Source organism: Peromyscus eremicus, chromosome 7, assembly GCF_949786415.1.
Source record: "Peromyscus eremicus chromosome 7, PerEre_H2_v1, whole genome shotgun sequence".
Classification (NCBI taxonomy): Eukaryota; Metazoa; Chordata; class Mammalia; order Rodentia; family Cricetidae; genus Peromyscus; species Peromyscus eremicus.
Window position 1 is genome coordinate 32,736,094 of NC_081422.1, and position 23,534 is coordinate 32,759,627.

At 42.5% G+C, this 23,534-nt stretch overlaps 1 protein-coding gene across 1 annotated transcript; it reads right to left on the reverse strand.

Moving 5' to 3' along the window:
- Nucleotides 1-7,452, reverse strand: Panx3 (pannexin 3). Its single transcript, XM_059266762.1, has 4 exons — nucleotides 7,232-7,452; nucleotides 5,003-5,145; nucleotides 2,374-2,588; nucleotides 1-752 (listed from the first exon to the last, which is right to left on the reverse strand). The coding sequence occupies exons 1-4, from the start codon at nucleotides 7,410-7,412 to the stop codon at nucleotides 113-115; spliced, it is 1,179 nt and encodes a 392-aa protein (XP_059122745.1). The 5' UTR covers nucleotides 7,413-7,452; the 3' UTR covers nucleotides 1-112.
- Nucleotides 7,453-23,534: the final 16,082 nt, after the last annotated feature.

The following is a 23,534-nucleotide window of genomic DNA, read 5'->3' on the forward strand; positions in this document are numbered from 1 at the left end:
CATCATCATCATCTTTATTTATTTACTTATTTTTGGTCTTTTACTCTGTACAGCTTGTGAAGAAGGAGACTTACTTTAGACAAAACTTATCTCTCCATGGTTCCTTTCTTAACTATGGGTGTTCATCACATATTTGTTGGGTGAGATGTTTAGGTTTTGAGGGTTCTAACCCGGCCAATAAAGTCATAAAATCTACTACTGTGTCAATGTTGTGTTTTTGGGTGGTTGTGTCCTTCAACACACATAAGACACTCAGCCAGCTAAAAGAGATGAGCTCAGAGATATTAGCTCGGAGGAAAAGAAGGATCACATTGAGGTCATTAATGGGGCATCCCAGCATCTTTCTGCTGAGGAGATCAAAAGCTGGGAGCATCTCATAGATGGAGAGGAGTCGTTTGTCCCACCGACACAGCCGTGTAAGGTTGTAGATTATCACTGGAACCAGTACGGTGTATACTGTTGCACTGGACAGACTTACAATCTGGAAAACAGACAGGGAAGTCAGCCTGCATGTGATCAGATCTGGCACATGGGTCTCATCATGTAGCAGCCCTGTCTTGATGGAGCAGCTGAATTCTTCTTGGAATAAGACATCTAAATGGAAGTGGCCAAGGTATAAGTAAGTGGCTGAGGTGAAGAGGAGTAAGAGGGAGTTCCTCAGGAGGTAAGTGGCCACTAGCGAATGGGAGCGCTGCTTGCACGCCAGATACCGCTCTAGCAAGGGGAATTCAAAGTACCGTTCTTTCCGGGCCCTGGGGAAGGGAAGAAAGAAGGCATTGTTAGGAAGCATCATTCAGAACCATACCCAAAAGTCACGGGGGAGACTAGTTGGTCTGTGTATATAACATGACATTAATTTTTAAACTCTATTTTTATTTTACATGCATGGGTGGTTAGCCTGCAACGTCTGTTGGTGCACTACATGCACACATCGCCTGCAGAAGCCAGAAGAAGGCATTGGAGCCCCTGGGACTGGAGTTACAGATGTTGTGAGCAGCCATGTGAGTGCTAAGAGTCTAACTCTAGTCTTCCGTAAGGGCAGCCAGAACTTGTAACTGCTGATCCATCTCTCCAGCCCCAAACATGACATTTTTAGTATCCGTGAGAATCTGTATTCTCTCTCTAATCATAACCACAGTTCTTCACCCAGAGGAGGTGTGTGAGTACTCCTCAGTTCTTCAAACATTAAAAACAGTGTCTTAAATCCAGGGACGATTAATAAACCATGAATGGTCACAGTCCAAGTGAGTTTCTGCCCAGCAAGGTTAACTGAAGCTCAAAGCCGAAGCAGGATTTACAAAGCAATAAGCTTATGATTGGGAATGTAAATAATGGAATTCTGTGTTCTGAGTTTGGTTTTGAGGTCAGTTCATTCATTTTATATAAATTAATACATCATCATTGATCGATCACAAATCTTAGGTAAACTCACCTTTCAGCGGTGCCCACTGGCTATGCCAGACCCATTTAAAAACTGCACCAACCTTTTCTCTGAGCTTTCTCGCTCCCTTCCCCTGTTACTTTTTCCTCGTTCATACTGTTTGTCATCTATGAAGACATATTTTATGTGTGTACTTTGCCTACTTGCTGCCTGCTTTCCTTCAATAGACTCTTAACCCCACAATGGTAAGTATAGCTTCATTTCCTTTGTCCTCTGTCCTGAACCACATCAGCATACACGTGCACACACACACACACACACACACACACACACACACACACACACACACAATCTAAGAAGTCTGGTACTCAGATAGATGAATGATTAATTCCATCAATGATTTGTTCAAGGATAAGGAGGAAAGTACTTAGGCAAAACAGAAGATTTTTGTTGTCTAGGCTAGGTTAAATATCCCATAAGCTAAATCCTTGGGGTCTGGGAGTGTTTCAGATTTTGGTGGGGTTTATATCTTTATTTTGGAATACTTGAAAGACTTTACCAATGATATCTTTAAAAAACTGGATTTTTGAGCACTGGGAAATTTGGAGATCAGGAATGCTCAAATTGTAACTAGAAGTTTGAAAAGTAGTTGACATTGTGCATGAGGCCTTGGATAGATATTTGAGACTTCCAACATTTTTGCTAAGCATAGGGGGAGTTAACTGAGGTTTCTGAGCAAGGCAATAGTAAACAAATATTTTAGAGCTATTAATTCCTGTGGCTCAGTGTGTTCATCTGTAAACTAGAGGCAGAGTCTTCTTCTCTCTACAGGAATGAGAAGAAGGTTCATCCCCTCCAAGAATGAAGGGATGAACTGAGTACTTTGCTCTCTTGAGAAGGATGGCATAGAGAAAATATGAAGATGATTCTGCATGGGTATCAATTTAATGCTCTACAGAGTCCTTTAGAAAAACCTACAGCAGGCAACTCACTTCTCTAGCTCATCCCAGAAGACGTGGGGGTCGGAGCTCTTCTGCCGGATCTTCAACATGTGCTGCACCAGGCGGATGGAGCGGTTGTAGGACTTGTCAAGTTCACTGATGATGAACAGCAGGTCAGAGCTGAGGGCGGGCACAGCTGCATACTGCCACAGCAGCACTGGCAGATACATGGCCACAGCCAGGGCCAGTAGAGAGTAGGGGAGAGCCTGCAAGGAGCAGAAGGCTGATGAGGGAGCCCAGGCTGCTGGGCCTTGAATGACAGCTAAGTGGGGGCTTCACTGCTCTACTGTTCCCACTTTAGAAGGGAAGAGAGTGTATATAGTTGACTACCCAAAGCTCTCTGCCCACGTGAAATAATATAGTGAGGCTGGTAGAGAAGGGGCATCATAGATCTGTGTTACCTAGATCCATGGTCTATGGGTTTTCTGACCTGTGGTCTGTCTGGGGCTCCAAAGAGAAGAGAAAGAATGGAAGCAGCAGAGGGATAGAGGATAGAAAGTGTCTGGTAGAGAGATATCTGCTTCTTCTGCTTCAACAATGCAGACTGAATATGTAGCCTGAGATTCTGATCAACAGTGGCCCTGACATCCCAGGGGAGAGAAAATGTTGTTTCTTCTATATATCCTGCCCTATGCTGGTCTTTTCTAGTCTCTGGATCCTCAACAATGTTGAATGACGCTGCCAGACACTCTCTTGGAATTCTATGGGGGTCATTTCAGGCATGCAGACAGTGGAATGGACCTTTAGGTATGTGTAGATCATGTCTTCTCAGCTACACTGGTGTTTTTAAAGATGCTCCATCCCCTCATATGAAGATAGGCATGCATACATGGGGAATACCCAGGGTGATGTGTCTATGAGCCAAACAGAAGAGCAGGAAGATCTATCTCTTGCAGCCCTCAGAGGAGCCAACCTGCTGACCCCTTATGTTTCCATTGCTTAGGCTGCCCTTTGTTATGGTGAGCCCTTTGTTATGGCTGCCATTTGTTATGGTGTATCCAACAGAGGCAGACCCATCTTTTTTATTCACGGTACACTCTCTACTTATGAAGGATTTGTGAATCTACATTTGTTGCTAGGTACATAGGGTGCATTATTTCACTTGGTTTTCACAAGTATGCTATTGGTGGGGTACCATCCCTGTGTCTGTTTTATAGCGGGGGCGCTGCATTATGGCCAAGTCATGCATCTGCACAGCACCACACACTCGGCAGGTGGAAGAGTGAAGATCTGGAGCCAGGATTGAAGGCTTAGGAGCTTATTCTCCTGATGACCCCTTGACCTGCAACTTCTTCCGGGTTGCTTTGTCTTTGTAGTGGCAAGTTTAGAGGAAAAGATGGAGAGTACATCTGGGGTGTGTGTGTGTGTGTGTGTGTGTGTGTGTGTGTGTGTGTGTGTGTGTGTGCATGTGTGTATCTGTCTGTCTGTCTGTCTCTATATGTTTTCAAAACTACAAAAAAGACTAGAATAGGTAAACTGGGGCCTCAAGTGAAATTATAACCATTTTACTCCTATTCAAGAAATAACACCCCCTGAAAATGAGGCCTTCATTTCTACAGAGTGTGTTCTTAGCAATCCAAATAATCCTGGTGACACTAATGCTCAGGCATTTTGACCTCCCAATCTGTGGACTTGTCACTGTCTTGGCTTGCTGACCGGCTGGTGACAGAGGCTCTGTGGACTTTCTCCACTAAGTCTTTGATTTTGCCTTCTAGGATGACAAGAAAGAACAAAGAAAAAAATCTCAGCACAAAGTGAGCAGGAGAGGAGGAGACAAAAGCAGCAAAATACTGAAAGCTGGGAGTCAGCTGCCTGATACAAGACATGGTGTGGGGGGAAAGCAGGGAGTCCAGACAAAAACAAACGATTTGCAACTCAGAACCAGAAAGACTCGGGAATTAGGGAGATAGGTGAAACTGAAAAGCAAGAGTATAAATAAGTTAGTTTGAACCAGGATACTGAAAACTCAGTGTGAGATGCAAACCTGTGGATTTTTCTGTAATGTTCAGTGTCCAAGCAACCACCCTTTCCCATTCCTGATGGAAGGCTCGGAGTTTTGTCTCTGGAGACACTAAGCCACTCTATGCGTGAGTCTACTGTGGGCAGAACTATCCTGAGGGGGGTGAGGAATGAAATACTAAATGGTGGGACCCATGGCTGAATGAGTACTAAATGGTAGGGCCCGTGGCTGGGTTCCATGAGGACCAGCAGTCAGACTTGATTCTAGCTGTACTCTAGCCCTGTCCTCAAATTGAAGACTGAATGACTCTTCTCAGAGATAACAGACAATCCTGGGATAGGACTAGATACTGATACTTGAGTTTCTTTCCAGTGAAGTATACCAGAGGGATCCTCTTCACCTCAAACTGCTTGTCAACAAGCCTCACCCACAGGCACAAAACTCCCAGTCAGATGAAAGCTGGCAACCAGACACCAGCAGGCATTTGAAGAACTCCTGGACTATGAAAGTCAGCTGCCAAAATGAACGGGCAAGGACAGAGTGAGGTGGCAGGGAGCGTGGTGGGCAAGGGTGGAGTTCAGTGGGAGGAGTATGGTGGTTCAGTCTACCCCCGACTCCCAAGCCGGGAAGCCACCCTGATAGGGCCTTTGTCTCTTTTACCTTGTGAGGCCAGAGAGACTTCACCTTGTACTGGCCAGCCTCGTCCTGCTTATGGTGAGCCAGTGAGTCCCAGCAGGAGCTGTCCACATAGGCCGCCTGTCTGACACTGAAGTTGCTGGGAGAGAAGCAGCTGATGGGAGACCCTGCAAAAGGAGCATAGCATTGAGTCGGCCTTGCAGCAGAGGGATGGAAATCATTCGAGAGTTTCCTGGGTGAGGGGACATCCTTATTACTTGGTAACTTCTGTGGTTGGTAGGCCTTGCTTTCTTCCTGAGTCTCAGCTTTCTGGGTCCTGTACTGCTGGGTCATGGGAAGACAGGTCATGATGGAATAGCACACACAGTTTGACCCATGCTACCAACACACTGACTTGGTCTTTTAGGTCTGATGGGCCTTTACTCTCAAGTTCCCCCCTGGCTCCCACACAGGAAGCCACCAGAGACTCCTTGAACTCAGCAGTTTGCTATCAGAAGGCGTGGCATTTGATAGTGACATTTCCATTTAAGAAAGATGACATTCCTTTTTTTTTTTTTTAACTTTATTTTATGTACATTAGCATCAGAGCTCCTGGAACTGGAGTTACAGACAGTTGGATAGTTGTGAGCTACCATGTGGTTGCTGGGAATTGAACCCTGGTCCTCTGGAAGAGCAGCCAGTGCTCTTAACCGCTGAGCCATCTCTCCAGCCCCCCCCCCCTTTTTTTTTTTGAGACAGGGTTTCTCTTTTAGTTCTGGCTGTCCTGGAACTCACTTTGGAGACCAGGCTGGCCTTGAACTAGGATAGATCCGCCTGCCTCTGCTTCCTTGAATGCTGGGATTAAAGGCTGTGCTACCACCACCCAGCAGAGAGATGACAACGTCTAAAAAATACTTTTGAAATTATTATATGTGTGTATCATGTGTGTGCATGGGCTGTGCCATACTCATGGAGCCAGAAGGCAATTTGTAGAAACTGCGTCTGTCCTTCCACAGTGGTTTCATAGCTCCATTGTGTGTGTCCTGGGGCTGAACTCAGGTTGGCAGACTTGGCAGGAAGTGCCTTTACCTGCTGAGCCATCTTTTTTTTTTTTTTTTTGAGACAGGGTTTCTCTGTGTAGCTTTGTGCCTGGAGCTCACTCTGTAGCCCAGGCTGGCCTTGAACTCACAGAGATCTGCCTGGCTCTGCCTCGCGAGTGCTGGGATTAAAGGCGTGCGCCACCACCGCCCGGCCTGCTGAGCCATCTTGTTGGCATTGTTTAGTTTTGAGACCGAGTCTCACTGTGTGTCTCAGGCTGACTTCCGACTTGTCATCCTCCTGCCTCAGGCTCCAGAATGCTGGGATTACAGGTGTGTGCACCATACCCAGATTAAAAGATGGCTCTTTTGCTTTGTACAAAGCGAATGACTATTGCCTGGATTCCTACATGGAAAGGAAAACGGGCTTGGAGGAGAGGACCTAGCTTTCCTGTTTCTTATCGGAAAGTGGCGGAGCTGCGAACCAATCCTGTTCCCATTCTTGCAGGTGAGGAACAGAGAGGGGAGGAACACCTCGTCAGGAAATGCAGTAGGCTAATGGGCAGGGACAGAAAACAAGGGCCCAGGTGACCGCAGTAGAGGGAACAGCAGGCTTTCCGAGTTAACCCAGTGCTTACAACATTGCAAACAGGCCTGTGTTAGTGTCTGTTTACGTCTAGGGTCATGGAGAAGAAGCAGGGGTTTGTTGAGCACCTCCAAACAAGGCTGTATCAACTTTGCAAGTGGGGGTGGGTGAGAAGAGGACTCGGGAGAAAAAAGAGCTTGTTCAAAGTGGGCCAAGAGGGAGGGGCTTCCAGTTCTGAAAAGATGACAGAGTCCCAACCTCTCATAGCTATAGAAACCAAAATGATAGTTTTATCATTGATTTGACTTAAAATGTATGACTGCTAAAGTGACAACGAACTGTTATTTTAAAATTTTATTTAGTTTCTTAGTTTCAGATATATATATTATGTTGAGTATATTCTCTCCTTCATATTCCCCACCCTCCCCTTACTCCATCCACCCCCCCTTTCTGCACTATTATTTTTTATTGTACGATTTCCAAGTTGACTCTTGTAACTTTTTGAGGCTTCTGCTTTGCGAGTGCCCTAGACTCAGTCATGACCTGCCTCTTGGGAATCCCGTCCAGCCCAAAGCCATGAAACCTACTTAAGTCAGGAGCTGGCTCTCACTTTCTGCCGGGTGCAGGGTGGAATGAAGTCAGGTCTCTTACCTGATGAGAACTCCTGGGCAAAGGCCAGAGACATCAGCAGCAAGGGGAAGCCCACCGTAACAAACTTGAGCATCTTGTCCAGGGGCAGTTCCAGCCGCAGTCCCTTGAGGCGAGAGCCCCTGCGTTCGGGTAGCAGGGCATCAGAGAGCATATACTCTGCCGCAGTGTGGGCGAGTGACATGATGCTGCCGAGCTCGGGGGTGCAGGGGAGGCTGCCACCCTTAGCAATCCAGGGACAGTGGGGGTGAAGTGGAGACTGCTTCCCGGAGCTAGTCCGTTGCTGACAGTGCCGCAGCCCCAGCCTCACATACCCGAGCTAGGACCAGGCAAACGGTTCTCTACACAACTACTGTCCAGGCTCTGAGCCAGACACTCAGGCAATTAGAGGGAGGCATAGCCTCGGTGGGTCCTCATTGGAGGAGGGTCAGGCTTCACGTGTGGCTGGTGCCAGGCTGCTTGCCTGGGTTGTCTCCCAGAGGACGAAGCCCTGTGGCTTTATTCTGCCCTCTGATTAATACAGTATTTTCAGCAGAGTGGTCGAGAGAAGGAGGGGCCGTGGGCTCAGCCCCCCATGTAATTGGTGTGGAATTTGGGTGGAGATTGCTTAAACGTGTTGAGGGCTCTCATTTTGTGGTTTGGGGTGGGAATGGCGCCCCCAGGATTCAGCGAGGATAGTTACCCCTATAGAGCAGACTTTGTCCCGGTGATGAGTGTCGCCTTAGGTCCAGACTCCTTCCCAGAAACTGCCCTGCATTTGGTGTTAGCTTGCCTTCCCCCACTCTGGTCTTCTTTCGGGAGTGTTACTTACAGTTTTCAGTTCCGTCGAGCTTGCCCCTTCTCTAGGAAGCTGGGGGAGGCCTGACAGTGTGGAGTAGTGGGAAGACCACGACCTTTGACCTTTGGAAGGAAAAGTTGTCCCGGAGGACCCAACAGTATGTATTTTTCAACTGCATGATTTCAGGCTAGTCGCTTTGTCTAAGTTTTCTCTTCTCTCAAGATTCAGCCTGTGAGAAACCACTGGGCTTGGATGTGCATATGAGAACGTGCTTGCTAGCTTGTAAAGCAAAGGGCACGCCTACATTTTGGTAAGTGTCCACAGGGCCCAGGTGTTAAAGGCTTGGCTGCCAGCCTGTGACGCTCTGGGGAAGAGGTGGGGCAATTGAAAGGTTGGACCTAGGCCACTGGGGCATGCCCTTGATATTGGGATATTGGAACCCTCAGGCCCTTTGTCTTACACTTGCTTCTTGGCCACCATGAAATAAACAGCTTCTTTTTTCCCTGTGTACTTCTGCCATGAGCCCCTGTCCACCACAGGCCCAACACTACAGAGCCAAGTGACTACAGATTCTGGAACCATGAACTAAATAAACACATCCTCCCTTGGTGTTTTCCCTTAGTAACGAGGAGGCCTCGGGTGTGATGATCTCGACCCCCATCTCCACCTTTCTTCCCTCTAAGTTGATTATATCCGGTACTTTTTCACGCTAACAGAAAGTGGACTAGTACCCAAGTGTCAGGTCAAGTTGGCATCATGTGGTTGGGTTGGAAAACAAGACAGTCTTGTCTATAGCACTGCCCTTAAACTTGGAAATGAAGGCTCTTAACTGGCCTCCTTTTGGCCTTCCTTGGCTCTGCTATTCCTGGGGGGGCAAGGAGTATGTGGGCTGATGGGATGTGCCCATTCTGTGCTATGCAGAACCTGTGTGCTCTTCAAAATACTTTACGGCATCCTCGGCTCTGCAACTCCTTACCCATGGGCCTTGGCCTGCTTCCAGGGCCTGTGTGGGGCCCTTTCTCAGGCTTAGGTACACCTTCTGAAGGGATGACGACTGTGTGGGTGTACACTCAAGGTCTAAGGAACAGCTACTTAGTATGACTGGAGTTTAAAAGCCCTGACATGTCCACACATGCAATTGTGAGCTCCCACGTTTAGTGTGGGACTTGGCTGTATTGGGATAGAGACCTGGGATAGCGCAATGGTTCTAAATTGATCCTTACAAAGTGTGTGTGTGTGTGTGTGTGTGTGTGTGTGTGTGTGTGTGTGTGTGTGAAGCTAGGCAGGTAGAACATATACAACAATTTTGTTAGCTTGGTTGATACTTTTTCGTTTTTTTAGATGTATGTGGTATATGGGTCTCTATAAATACTTTTATCCTGTGGCCACAGATGTTTAGGCTGGGCCAGCCTTTCCCTCATCTCACTGGCTAGAGGCCCACCCTAATTTAGAGTTGCCTCGTGCATACTAATGATTTAGGTATCTGGACCACAAAAGGAATGCTTTTTTTCTGCCCTCCATTACCCTTTCTGGAGTCTCATTTCTGCAAGTTTAAATTACATCCATTTTTGTCAATGTTTATGGTAGGTTGTTATGCATATATAGTCTTTTGATTCTCAAAAATATTTGTCTTTTTGAAGTATACTATACATACATAGTATAACATGCCTACATGTGCAGTTTGGTAATGCTTCCTCTGATCAGGAAGCAGAACATTTGAGTCCTCTCCTCAGACACTGTGAAGTGTTCCTGTTCCTTCTAATAGTTCTCACTTCCCCAAAGGTAGTTGCTACCCTAACTTCTAGTTGCATAGGTTAGTTTTGCAATTTTAACACCTTAAAGATGGAGGGCCAGGGATATAGCTCAGGAATATAGCTCAGTTGCCTAGCATTTGTGAGGCCCTGGGTCCAACCCCTCTTTGGAACCTCCATCCTCTCCTCCACCCCCCAAAAGGAAACAGCAGTTCTTATTTTGTACTGTGAGATGGCTTAGTGGGAAAAGACATTTATTTGCTGCCAAACCTGACTCCTATGTATATGAAAGTTACCCAGTTTGTTGCTTGTTTTTGTACTCTATATTCATGAAATTATATTAATTTCTTGATATTTGGATTCATGGTTCAAAATACTTTTGAGATTCATCCACACTGTTATGTGAATCAGACATCCATCCCATTTTATTATATATATATACTTATGCTTTCACACACTGATAGTCATTTGGGCTTCCAGGTTCTGGCCACTAAAATAATGTTTCTGTGAACCTTGTAATTTGTTTCTCATGGTGGGCATATGTGTCTATTTATGTTGGATATATGCTCAGAAGAGGATTGCTGGTCACAGTGCCATGCATATGGTCACCTTTATATTTTTCCAGGTGTTTGCTTATACTTTCACAAACAGCTTTTGAGAGTCCTAAGAGGCAGACCTCTTTGCCAGTATTATTTTTTTTCCAATTAAAAGTTTTAAGACATTTTGGAATGTGTAGAAAAGTAACACATTGTGGTTTTTAACTTGAAATTTCTCTGATGACTAATTGGCTGTTTTGGTTGCTTGGATGCCAGTCTTTTATGAAGTGTGTGGAAGACTTTTGCTTGCTTTTCAGTTGGTTTTCCTACCCTTTCCTTAATATTCCGAGACTATTTTGAGAAATACATTTTATTTAATATCCTCTTGCTGTCCACTGGTAGCATTTTCATTTTCTTCATGGTGTTTTCTGATATCTTGAAATTCTCATTCTACTACAATCCATGGATTTTTGTTTCTCTTTCTTTAAATTAAATTTTATTTTATTTTTTTAAAATTTATTCTTCTCCCATACAATACATCCTGACAGCAGTTTCCCCTCCCTCTACTCCTCCCAGTCCCCCCCCCCTCCATCCACTCCTCCCTTCGGAAAAGAGCAGGCCTCCCAGGGACGTCAACTGAACACAATAAGACGAGGCACAAACCCCCATATCAAGGCTGGATGAGGTAAAGGGTCCCAAGAGCAGGCAAAAGAATCAGAGACAGCCCCCACTCCCACCATTAGGAGTGCCACAAGAGCACTAAGCTACATCTTTAAAAAACAAACAGAGAGTGCTTTATGTGTCCTATGCAGGAAACCATCAGTTATTCCAATAAGAAAAAAAATTAAGTGTTCTCTAATATATTTTTGCTTTGTATTTCTCTTTGTGCCCAGAGTCCATCTAGAATTTTTTTTTAAAAAAAAATAGGGATAGAATGAAGGTCAAGGTATGTTGTTTTTCACATGTGTATCCAATTGATCCACCCAGTTTATTGGAAAGCCCACCCATTCCCATGGCAATGTATTGTTGTTACTGTCAATCTGATGACTGGGCTCCACTTGCCTATTTTTGTACCAATTCTATAGTATCTTAACTATGAAGGCTTTATAACAGGTCTTGATACTATCATGTAATATTTCCAGTCTTGTTCAAGATTATTGTGGATAACATTACTCTTCTGTACTTCTATTTGAATTTTACAATCAAATTATGAATTTCAGTAAGGAAATCCAGCCAGAACTTTTGATCAGATCTTTTAAATCTATAACTTAATTTGTGAAAAATAGGCTCCATTTGCTTATGTATTAGAAATTTCTGTTTATTGCACTTTTTAGTCTCTTTTTAGACTTTTTTTTTTTTAACTTTTTTGATAATGTGTGTCTGTATGTGGATATGTGCATGTGTGAGTGCAGGTGCCCATGGAGGCCACAAGAAAGCTTTGGATCCCCTGGAGCTGAAGTTACAGGCAGTTGTGGGTTCTTGATGTGGGTACTGGGAATTGAAGTCAGGTCCTCTGTAAAAGCAGTGTGTGCCCTTAACCACTGAGGCATCTCTCCAGCCCCAATTTTATTTTTTAGTGGAAAGAACTTACATATCTCTTGTTCAATTTCTGTGCTTGGTATTCTTGATTCCTTTGCTAATTGAATTAAAAAATGCATTTACCTACTTGTTGCTAATATATGGAAATACAATTGATTTTTTTTCTATATAAAGTTTACATCCAGCAGCCTTTATGTTCACTTATTGATTATATAATTTGCTGGTAGATTCATTTTCTATCAATACAGTAACTATATTGTCCTAGTTAGGTTTTTATTGCTATGAAGAGACACCATGACCGTGACTAAACAAAGGAAAACATTGGGGCTGGCTTACAGTTCAGAGGTTTAGTCCACTGCCATCATGGCAGAAAGCATGGAAGCATGCAGGCAGACATGGAGCTAGAGAAGGAGCTGAGAGTTCTACATTCAGATCTGTAGTCAGAAGAGAGAGAGAGAGAGAGAGAGAGAGAGAGAGAGAGAGAGAGAGAGAGAGAGAGAGAGAGACGCTGGACCTGGCTTAAGCATTTGAAACCTTAAAGCTCACCCCCCTGTGACACAATTCCTCCAACAAGGCCACACTTACTCTAACAAGGCCACACCTTCTAATAGTGCCACTCCCTAAAAGCCTATGGAGGCCATTTTCATTCAAATCACCATACATCTATGAAAAAAAATTGTGCTTTTCCCTTTTCTAGTCTTTTTACCTTTATTTACTCAGTTGCATTAATTTGATTGTTCAGGGCCTCCAGCACAACACTGAATATAAGTGCATTTTTGTCTTAGTCTTAGGGTAAAGTTTTCAATGTTTTTACTATTTATATAAGATGCTCACTATAGATCTCTTTCTTTGGTTTTATTGATTTTGTGGTAGATTACATTTTTCACATTAAAGAACTTTTTTTTTTTGTTTTTTTTTTTGTTTTTTTGTTCTTTTTTGAGACAGGGTTTCTCTGTGTAGCTTTGCGCCTTTCCTGGAACTCACTTGGTAGCCCAGGCTGGCCTCGAACTCACAGAGATCCGCCTGGCTCTGCCTCTCAAGTGCTGGGATTAAAGGCGTGCACCACCACCGCCCGGCTCACATTGAACTTTTATTTCTTGCTAGTTTACTAAGTATGTTTATAAAGAATAGATGTTGAGTTTAAAAAAAGTACTTTTCCTGGATACATTGAAGTATTCATAGGATTTTTCTCTTTATATCTGTTATTATCGTGGGATATGTTGGTTGGTGTTTGAATCTTAAATTATTCTTACATTTGTGAAATAAATATCACTTGCCTCTAGTATTTCCTCAACTTGATTTTTATTAGTTTCAGTTTAATATAATTTCCTTAAGTTTTTTAATATTATGTTTAAGCAATTAAGAGATTAATTTAATTTTGCATTGTAATATTGTCTGCTTATGCTGACCACACTAAAAGAATTAGCAAGTTTTTTTAAAAATTATATTTGGTAAGAGTATACAATATTAGTACCATTTTTTTCCAGTAAGTATTTGGAAAAACTTACAGTTGAACACATCATGTCTTAGAGTTTTCTTTGTGTGTAAGTTTTATCAATGGATATAATTTCTTGAGTGAATGTGTGGCTATTCAGAATGTGTAGTTTCACTTATGTGGCTTATTATGTTACTAGTTTCCTGCTGTTGCATACAAGTTTCACAGAAACTTGGGGCTTAAAACAACAACAAAACTCATTTATCATTATGAAAATTCTGTAGATGAGAGGTTGGGGAGCAGTTTGGCTGGGTTGTTCTGGTCTCTGGTTAGTTTGCCATCGGTATCAAATGTCCTTGCTGGTTATTCACCTGGAATCCCAGGTCTTTCTTGTGTGTCTGCAGTAGGCCACACTTCCTCACCACAGGATTCTCTCCAGGGTGACATGGAGCTGGTTGTCCTGGAGCAGATGACCAAAGACAGGAAGCAGACAAAACTCTGCAGTGCCTTTCATGAGCAAATCTTTGCGCTTGCCACTGATGCTTCTGTCTTTCTTTTATTTCTTTTCTTTTCTTTTATTTCAGTTTTCTTTATAAACTGAAACTAATAAAAATCAAGTTGATGAAATACTAGAGGCAAGTGGCATTTATTTCACAAATGTAAGAATAATTTAACATTTAAATGTCAACCGATATATCCCATGATAATAACAGATATAAAGAGAAAAAAATCTATGAATATTTCAATGTCCAAGAAAAGTATTTTTTAAACTCAACACCTATTCTTTATAATAGATGTTTTAGTTCTATTGCAAATAAATATAATAAACACATTATATAATGATTTTTTAAAATTTCTTTTATTCTGTATTTCTTGTATTTCTTGTATTTCACTAGAAGGAGGCCATTAAATCCAGCTTGTATCTGAGAGGAATTAAGCCTCGCAATTTGAAGGATTGTCAAAGAATTCATATATTACTTTAAACCATATTGGATAAGTGAAAAAATTGAGGAAATTATCTATTTTTTTATCCCAAAGCCAAACTTCTTACCATGCTATTAATAATATTCCCATATCAATATTTTGTTATATAATTTGAAATATACAGCAAAGCTGAAATAATTTTATACTAAACACCTGCAATCTTTAACTTTATTATTTATGTTTTGTTACCCATCTATCCATCATGTACCCACCAAGCTATCTTTTAAAATATGTATTTCAAAATAAATTGCAAACCTTCTTTTTCTTTAAATACTTCTGCATGTGTATTATTAACCTACTTTTGTGTTGATTTACAGTTTTATTTCTTTTGAGGTAAAATATACATACAATTGTATGTACAAAGTTTAAATGCATAAATGAAATTTGAAACATTCACAAACTTCTGTAATTTACATTCTATTAAGATTAGAGCATTGTCATGGCCAGAAAAATCCCTTTGATTCTGTTTTAGAGATCATGATTTTTCTAGTGGAACTCTCCATACTTTTAAAAAAATATATAATCTTTTAAAAATATCTACCTCTTTCTTTCCTTCTCCCTTCCTCCCTCCCTCCCTCTTTACTTCCCTTCCTCCCTCTCTCTCTCTTTTATTTTACATCCCAGGGAAAACTGCGATTTCTCCTCCCTCCTCTTCTCCCAACTTCCTTCCCCACCCTCCCTCTGTTCCCACCCCCCAGTTCGCTCCTTCTCCTCCATTTCTGTTCAGGAAAGGGCAAGTCTCCCGTGGATATCAACAAAGCATTGCATATCAAGTTGCAGTAAGACTAAGCACCTCTCCGTGTACTAAGGCTGGGCAGGGTGACCCAGTATGAGGAGTAGGGTCCCAAAAGCCAGTGAAAGAGTTTGACACAGACCCTGCTCCCACTGTTAGGAGTCCCAAAGAGGACCAAGCTAAACAACTATAACATATATGAGCCTAGGTCTGTCCCATGCAGGCTCCCTGGTTGTTGGTTCAGTCTCTGTGAGCCTCTATGAGCCCAGGTGAGTTGATTCTGTGAGTTTTCTTGTGGTGACCTTGACCCCCCCTGACTCCTACAATCCTTTCTCCCCTCTTCTGCAGGATTCCTCAAGCTCTGTCACATGTCTGGCTGTGGGTCACTGCATCTGTTTTCATCAGTTGCTAGATGAAGCCTGTCTGATGACAACTGGACTAGACACCAATATATGAGTATAGCAGAATATTGTTAGGCATCATTACATTGACATTCCTCCCACCTCTAGTCGTGTTTGGTTCTATCCTGGGTCTCTGGGTCATCCAGCCTGTGGGTCCTGGTGCTCCAGACAGTGTCAGGGGTGGGTTTACTCTCCTGGCATGGGTTTTAGGCCAGACCAGTCATTAGTTGGCTACTTCCTCAATCTCTAAGCCACCCTTACCCTAGCACATCCCATAGGCAGGACTGACTGTAGGTTGAAGGTTATGTGGCTGGGTTGGGGTCTCAGTCCCTCCATTCGAAGTCTTGCCTGGTCACAGAAGATGGCCAGTTCAGGCTATGTATTCGCTATTGCTAGGAGTCTTAGCTGGGGTCATCCTTGTAGATTCCTGGGAGATTCCCTTGTGCCAGGTTTTTACCTGACCCTGAAATGCCACCTCTTTCCAGTAGCTTTTTTTGGTACTCTCCCTCTCTGTCCATCCCCAACCTGATTGCTCATGTTCCCATCCCCACCCACCCACAGTCCACTCACGAAGTCTCTTCTATTTCCCCTTCCCAGGGAGTTCCAAGCATCCCCTTCTTGAACCCTCCTTGTTACCTAGTTTCTCTGGGTCTGTGGATTGTAGCATAGTTATCCTTTATTTTACAGCTTATGGAAACTCTCCATACTTATGTAATTTATTTATTTTTTATTTTACTGACCATATTAATTAGAATTATTTTATAATCTTTATCAGTAACTCTGGAATCTAGGCAATCTATGGATTCACTTATACTGTCTATTCTTTGTCTTCATTGTTGACTGATGCTATGGTTTTATCCGGAGTGTCCCAGAGGTCCACATGTAAAAAACTTGATCCTTGATATGGCATTACTGGGGAGGTAGAAACTTAAGAAGTGGGCCTAGTGGCAAGTTTTGTGTCATCAGGTGCCACCCTTAAAGGGGACCATAGAGTCCTGGTCTCTTCCTCTTGTTTTGTTCCCTCCACACCCCTTTATGACTACATGGCAAACAGTTATGCTCTACCACAGGATCCAGCCATAATGTGTCTCAAAGACTGAAAGTAATGGGGTCAATCATAGACTAAAATGTCCATAAATGGTGAGGCAAAGTAACCTTTTTTCTTTTTTCTTTTTTTTTTTTTTTTTTGGTTTTTCGAGACAGGGTTTCTCTGTGTAGCTTTGCGCCTTTCCTGGGACTCACTTGGTAGTCCAGGCTGGCCTTGAACTCACAGAGCTCCGCCTGGCTCTGCCTCCCGAGTGCTGGGATTAAAGGCCTTTTTTCTTTATAAGTTGCTCATATCTGTTATCTGTTGTTAAAAGAGAAAGCTGAGCAAGATTGTCATATGACCTTAACTCTTTGCCTGCCTGTATTTTAATTGGCAACATATACGGAACATCAAGTATGAGAAACCAAAGAATCACAGATACTCTGGTTAGTCTGTCACCAGAGGTGGGTCTTGTTTCTTCTGTTAGGCACACAGGTGGAGATGCTGATCTCTACCTACTCAGGAACATGCACGGTCAGGCCTGTGTTGAAGAGGCACTAAGACAAATTCTGCATTAGTTTTCCACATTCTGGAGTATGATCCCCACTCCCCCCACCCCCATTCTGGAGTATGTTCTCTCCAGGGTTTTGACTGAAGGTCTTTCAACTTTGAAAGACTGAGAACTTTTTCCTGTCTTGAGAGGATTTTCTTTCAGCTCCTTAGCTTCCAATTATAGGTAGCTTCAAAATGTGGCCTATGTTTGGAAGGGCGGTGAGTTTGCAGGAGTGAGCTTAGCACTAGCCCCTCCCAAGCATCAGCGGGTGGAGGATCTTTCACTTTGCATAGGCTTCTGAGCGGATGTCAGTTCACATATTCCTAGCATCCTGCAAATGTCCCATGTGGAAAACCGACCATGTGTTTGAAGCTCCTCAAGTTTCCATCTGTCATTCCACCCCTGTAACAACAACTTAAGGCTTTGATGGCTCATTTTCTCCCTGACAGAGGCCTTCTACTTGGACCAAAGCCAATGGTGAATTGCTGCCCAGAAACAGAAGCTTCACCCAGAGTAAAAATTCCTGTCTATACGTACACTTCTCGTTATGATCTTACAAAAGAGTTTAGTTAGGATATTAAATCTCTCTAATTTCCATGTCTTATAAGGTTACTGGCTTTCAGTAATATTTCATTATTTTAATTTGCATTTCTTTTGATAATTAAGTATCTATGTGTGCATTAACTATTTCTGTGAAATAAGTTGCTCAATAGCTTTAAACAATGAATGCATCATTTTCACTTTCCATAGGTCAGGAATTTGGGAGCAGCTAAGATAGATTGCTCACAAGGTTTCATTCAAGAGATTGGCTTTAGCAGCTGATGGAGACAGATGTAGAGACCCACAGCTGAACTTTAGACAGAGTTCATGAATCCTGTGGAGGAGGAGCAGGAGGAGGAGGAGGAGGAGAAGAAAGGAGTGTAGGAGCCCGAGGAGTCAAGGACACCAGAGGAGGGCTCACACAGTCAACTAACCTGGGCTCATGGGGGCTCACAGAGACTGAACTAACAACCAGGAAGCCTGCCTGAGATTGACCTAGGCACTCTGAATATATGTTACTGTTGTTTAGCTTGGTCATCTTGTGGGACTCCTGATAGTGGGAATAGGGCCTGTCTCTGACTCTTTTACTGGCTTTTGAGACCCTATTCCTCATAGTGGGTCGCCTTGCCCAGCCTTAATACACAGAGAGGTGCTTAGTCTTACTGCAACTTGATATGTCATGCTTTATTGATGTCCATGGGAGACCTGCTCTTTCCTGGATGGAGACAGAAGAGGAGGAGTTGTGGGTGGGGGAGAATGGGGGTGAGGAACTGGAAGGGGAGAATAGGGAGGGAGAGGCTGTGGCCAGGATGTAAAACAAATAGATGAACAATAAATAATAAATAAATAAAGGAAAAAAGAAAACCATTTGTATTTTACCCATCACTAGTTGTAAGTTGGCAAATTCTTTAGCTCTTCCTGCCATAGTCTTTTGAGTTTCCTTTCAGATTTTCTTTAGTCTTGTTACTACTCTTCATTCTGCTTCATGTATTCATTCTAAACTAGATTTTTTAATATGTTGAGGATGTGAAATTATCATACATATTATCATTCCACCTGGAGTCCTACAGACGTTATCATCATCAAGACAATGAATGGTTTCTGAGATATAAAAGTGTCAAATCCACATATAAATATGGTTAGTTATCAATGGCTAAATAAAATAAATTCTACAGTGTTGGATTATAAAACAGGGGAAAAAAAAGAGATTGGCTTTGCTCACTTGAAGGCTGAACTGGGATTGGGAGACTCATATTCCAGATGGCTCACTCACATGGCTTTTGGCAGAAGGCCTCTGCGACTGAAAAAATGCCTCACTTCCCCACAAGTGGCCCTCTGCCTAGGACTGACTATCTTACCAGGTGGTTCCTGACCTTTTCTGAAGTGAGCAGAAGTGAGGAGAAGCATAAGACTCACAGAAAAAGCCCAGAGCTGCTGCTGAGGACTCTGGATTTTCCCTCTGTGAAGCGGATGAAGACGGTGGGGAGATAATGAATAGGACGTAAGGACTGTTGATCTAGTGACTGCTGTGTTAAACTAACCCCCAAAGAACATATCAATATCATATAGGCTAAAGTGTAGGAGAAGGAACCAATGATGACTAACTCAAAATAGGATGGTTTTAGTATAAGGTTCAATGTCTACTGTTGATCCAATCATCCCTTTACAAATACTTTAACTTGGGCTGGAGAAATGGCTCACTGGTTAAGAAAATTGGTTAACCTTCCAGAGGACCCAAGATCAATTCCCAGCACCCATATTAGAGTTCACAACTGCTTGTAACTCCAGTCTCAAGTAATCCAATGTCCTCTTCTGGATTCCAAGGGTACCAGGCGCACATGTGGTACACAGACATGCATGCAGTAAAAACAGCCATATACATAAAAACAAATAAAACAAAAAAGAGAAATCCTACAATTAATTAGAAAGCTGACCTGACGATATGTGATGGCACTGGTTGTCAGTCAGCGTGTAATCTTTGGTTCAGCAAATACAGGAAAGAAGAGCAATGTAACACACTGTTCTTAACACAAAATTGTGTTCTCCAACACAACGTTTATCAATAGTTTAGAGGCTGTGCCAGAGAAGACATCCTGAGTGATTACTACATGATAATAATTGGATTTGATCCCTGGCTTGCTTTGTACACACACACACACACACACACACACACACACACACACACACACACACGAGAGAGAGAGAGAGAGAGAGAGAGAGAGAGAGAGAGAGAGAGAGAGAGAGATAGAGATAGAGATAGAGAGAGAGAGAGAGAATACAGTGTTCACCCAAACAGACTGTGCATAGAAATATTGATGGAACTTGGCTAGTTTAATTTCTGTCCCCCAGATGTAAACATTAGAAGGCCATGAAGAAACTGTTGTAGGTGCCTCGTCTGGTCACATGTCACCGAAGAAGGAAAAGAATAAAGAACAAGGAATTGTACACACCCACAAACTCATGTGTGTTTTCCCAACTGTGTACTTATGAAAATTGTATTTATATTTGTGGGTACATATACATTGAAAATGGAAGAAAATATGAAGAGAAGTGAGATTCAGCACTTTGCATGTGTATGCCAATAGCTGAGTTTACTTTGCATATGAAATTGGATCCAACAAATTGGGAATTGGGCTCAAACCCCAGGATTGTTGAAACGCCAGCATCTGAGACTAGGCTGGGCACAGTGTTCTGCTGGAGAAGAACCAGATATTATCAATCATGAATTTCGTACTTACAAAAAATTGGACAAATTTCTCTTGGAATGTAGTTTGTCCTCATAAGATAAGTATGCTAAGAAAAGACGAGATCTAGAGTGCTCCTTCTGTGTTCAGAGGAGCTTAGGAGAGTTCAGATGAGGGCAGCATTAAAATGTGTAACTAGATACAGAGCAAAAGAAAACTGATTGAACCAGGGAGCCGGGTCCCCCTCTGCTCTGTGTCTTTTGTATTGTGGTCTTAAGAAATCTGGCTCCTTTACTTCCTTATCACGTCTCCTTTTCCTTTCCTGAAAAATGTCAACCGCTGTCACTGCTTCACTGCTTTCATGTGTTTATGTGGTGACACTGTGTTCCCCAAGATATTGTGCACCCTAATAAACTTATCTGGGGTCAGAGAACAGAACAGCCACTAGATATAGAGGCCTCTCACTTGGGAGGCAGAGATCCATCCGGATCTCTGTGAGTTCAAAGCTACACTGGAAACAGCCAGGCATGGTGACTCATGCCTTTAATCCCAGGAAGTGATGGCAGGAAGCAGAAAGGTGTATAAGGCGTGAAAACCAGGAACCAGGCTGGTTAAACTTTTAGGCTTTTGAGCAGCAGTTCAGCTGAGTGCCATTTGGATGAGGACTCAGAGGCTTCCAGGCTGAGGAAACAGGACCAGCTGAGGGACTGAGGTGAGGTGGCTGCGGCTTGTTCCTCTTCTCTGATCTTCAGGCATTCACCCTAATACCTGGCTTCACCTTTGTTTTTATTAATGAGACCCTCTAACAATTCGTGCTACATGTTTAAGCTTTGATTCTCAAAGTACTGTATTGGTTTAGCCATGCTTTTCAACCTCTCAGGGTTACTGTGGATGACAATTATATATTGAAGCCAAGAGAATTGTTGAGAAATCTTGAGCCCCTTTAAAAAAAAAAAGGAGGTTGAGGTTTTATCTTTTAAATCATTTTGAAGCCATGAAACTCAGAAGATAACATCAGAAATTTCTTTCTTTCTTTCTTTCTTTCTTTTTTTCTTTTTTTTTTTTTTTTTCCAGACAGGGTTTCTCTGTGAAACAGTCCTGGCTGTGCTGGAACTCAGTCTGTAGACCAGGCTAACTTTGAACTCACAGAGATCCACCTGCCTCTGTCTCCAGAGTCTTGGGATTAAAGGCACCACGCCACCACTGCCCAGCTAATCAGAAGATATTTTCATGACCTTGGACTTTGCAGTGAATTCTTAGATTTGATGCTAAAAACAATAGAACTGAAAATGGACAAACTTAGACATTTCCCCAAAGAAGGGGTTTATATTTCAAACAAGCATATGAAAAGATGCTAAATACCATTAGCCATTAGGAAATTATAAAGTAAACTCACACTGAGATACCACTTAACATCCAGTAAGATGCTTATAATAAAAAAGATGGGCAGGCTGGAAAAATGGTTCATCAGTCTCCATATATTGCTCTTTCCGAGGACTTTAGCTAGATTTCCAGCACTCATGTGAGGCTGCTCATAATCACCTGTAACTTTGGTTCTAGGGGATCCGATGCCCTCTACTGGCCTCCATGAGCAATGGCACACCCACACCCACACACATACACATACAATTGCAACAAAAACAGATGGGTAATAACAAATATCAGTGAGACTATAGAGAAATTGGAATTCTCATACTTGAATAAAAAACTGCATTTCTTTATTCATTTAGTGTGTGTGTGTGTGTGTGTGTGTGTGTGTGTGTGTGACATAAAGGCCAGAGGACCACTTGTAACAGTTGCTTCTCTGCTTCTACCACGTGGGTCCCAGGGATCAAACTCAGGTCATTAGGCTTGGTGGAAAACACCTTTATCTACTGAGGCATCACATCAGCCCAAATGCTTGTATTTTAAGTACTGTTGTATGGAAATGTAACCCACTTGTCACACAGTCCACTTATTCGAAAAGTACAATCCTATGGCTTTTAGTATGTTCACAGTGTCCTGCAAACCATCATCACATTCTATTTTAGAGTATTTTTATCACACAAGATGGTAAATCTGTAGCCATTAGCATCTGTTTCCTACCCTTTCCTTACTGTATACCTATCCATTTTCTTCCACTCCATTGTCCCAGGCAATCACTCATTTACTCTGTTTATCTATCTGTCTCTCCTTCTCTTTCTGAGATCTCTCTCTCTCTCTCTCTCTCTCTCTCTCTCTCTCTCTCTCTCCTATATATCCTATCCTATAGACCTTTCCTCCTATCCAGGCATAATTATACCCTCCTTGACTAACATCTTGCCACTCTCCACCCTAACCACGCAAGCTTGTGGTAACTAAAATTCTATTATCTGATTAGTAAAATTAGTTTTTCAGTTTTACATATGAATGAGATCATTCTGTTTGTCTCTATATGCCTGACTTTAAAATAGTGTCTTCTAATTTATTCACATTTTTGCAAATGCCAAGATTTTGTTCTCTTAATGATGTGATAGCATTCCATTGTGTATATACATCACATTTTCTCATCCATCCATCCATCCATCCATCCATCCATCCACTGATGTACACCTAAGTTGATTCCATGTCTTAGCTATTATGAATGGTAGTGCATACATTTCTTCAATATACTGGTTTAATTCCTTTGGATGTATATACTTAGCAGTGGACTAACAGGAGCACAATACAATACAAAGCAATACAAAGCAATGCAATGCAATGCAATACAATACAATACAATACAATACAACAATAAGGTATCACTGTATTTTTTTAAGAATTTAAAATAAAAAAGCAATTGTCATGCATGTAAAATGATAAATACACATAAAACACAAGAAATAAAAACCATCACACTTCTATCCAAATGATGAACATTCTTAACTACTTCATGATACCTTTCCAGAGATTTCCCTGTGGGTTCATATTGCCTTATTTTCCTAAAATAATATTATATATACTGTTTATAATTTACATGCCAGTGTCACATTTCACAATACATAATTTTGGGCTAGAGGGATGCCAGTAAAGTGCTTGATGTGTAAAGATGAGGACCCAAGTGTGGATCCCTGACAACCATGTAGAAAGCCTGGTGTGGAAGTGTACACCTGTCATCCCAGAATCAGGGAGGTGAGGACAGAAGCATCCCTGGGGTTCGTTGCTTTTCTAAGTGGAGAGCTACAGGTTCAGTGAGATACCCTGTCTCAAAATAGAAGATGGAGAGCAATTGAGAAAGACATCAGATGTCAGCCTCTGGCCTCAACACACAAGAACATGTGTACATACACACACACACAAATGAAGCAGAGGACATTATTTTGTTTGCTTTCACTTATACACCTCAGA

Bases quoted from the DNA above. Each gene is read 5' to 3' on its own strand.
- Panx3 (XM_059266762.1), bottom strand. From the start codon at position 7,412: ATGTCACTCGCCCACACTGCGGCAGAGTATATGCTCTCTGATGCCCTG. The intron at 2,589-5,002 runs GTAAAAGAGACA...TGCTCCTTGCAG, and splicing joins AGTCTCTCTGGCCTCACAAG to GCTCTCCCCTACTCTCTACT. The intron at 753-2,373 runs GTGAGTTGCCTG...TCCCTTCCCCAG, and splicing joins TTCTGGGATGAGCTAGAGAA to GGCCCGGAAAGAACGGTACT.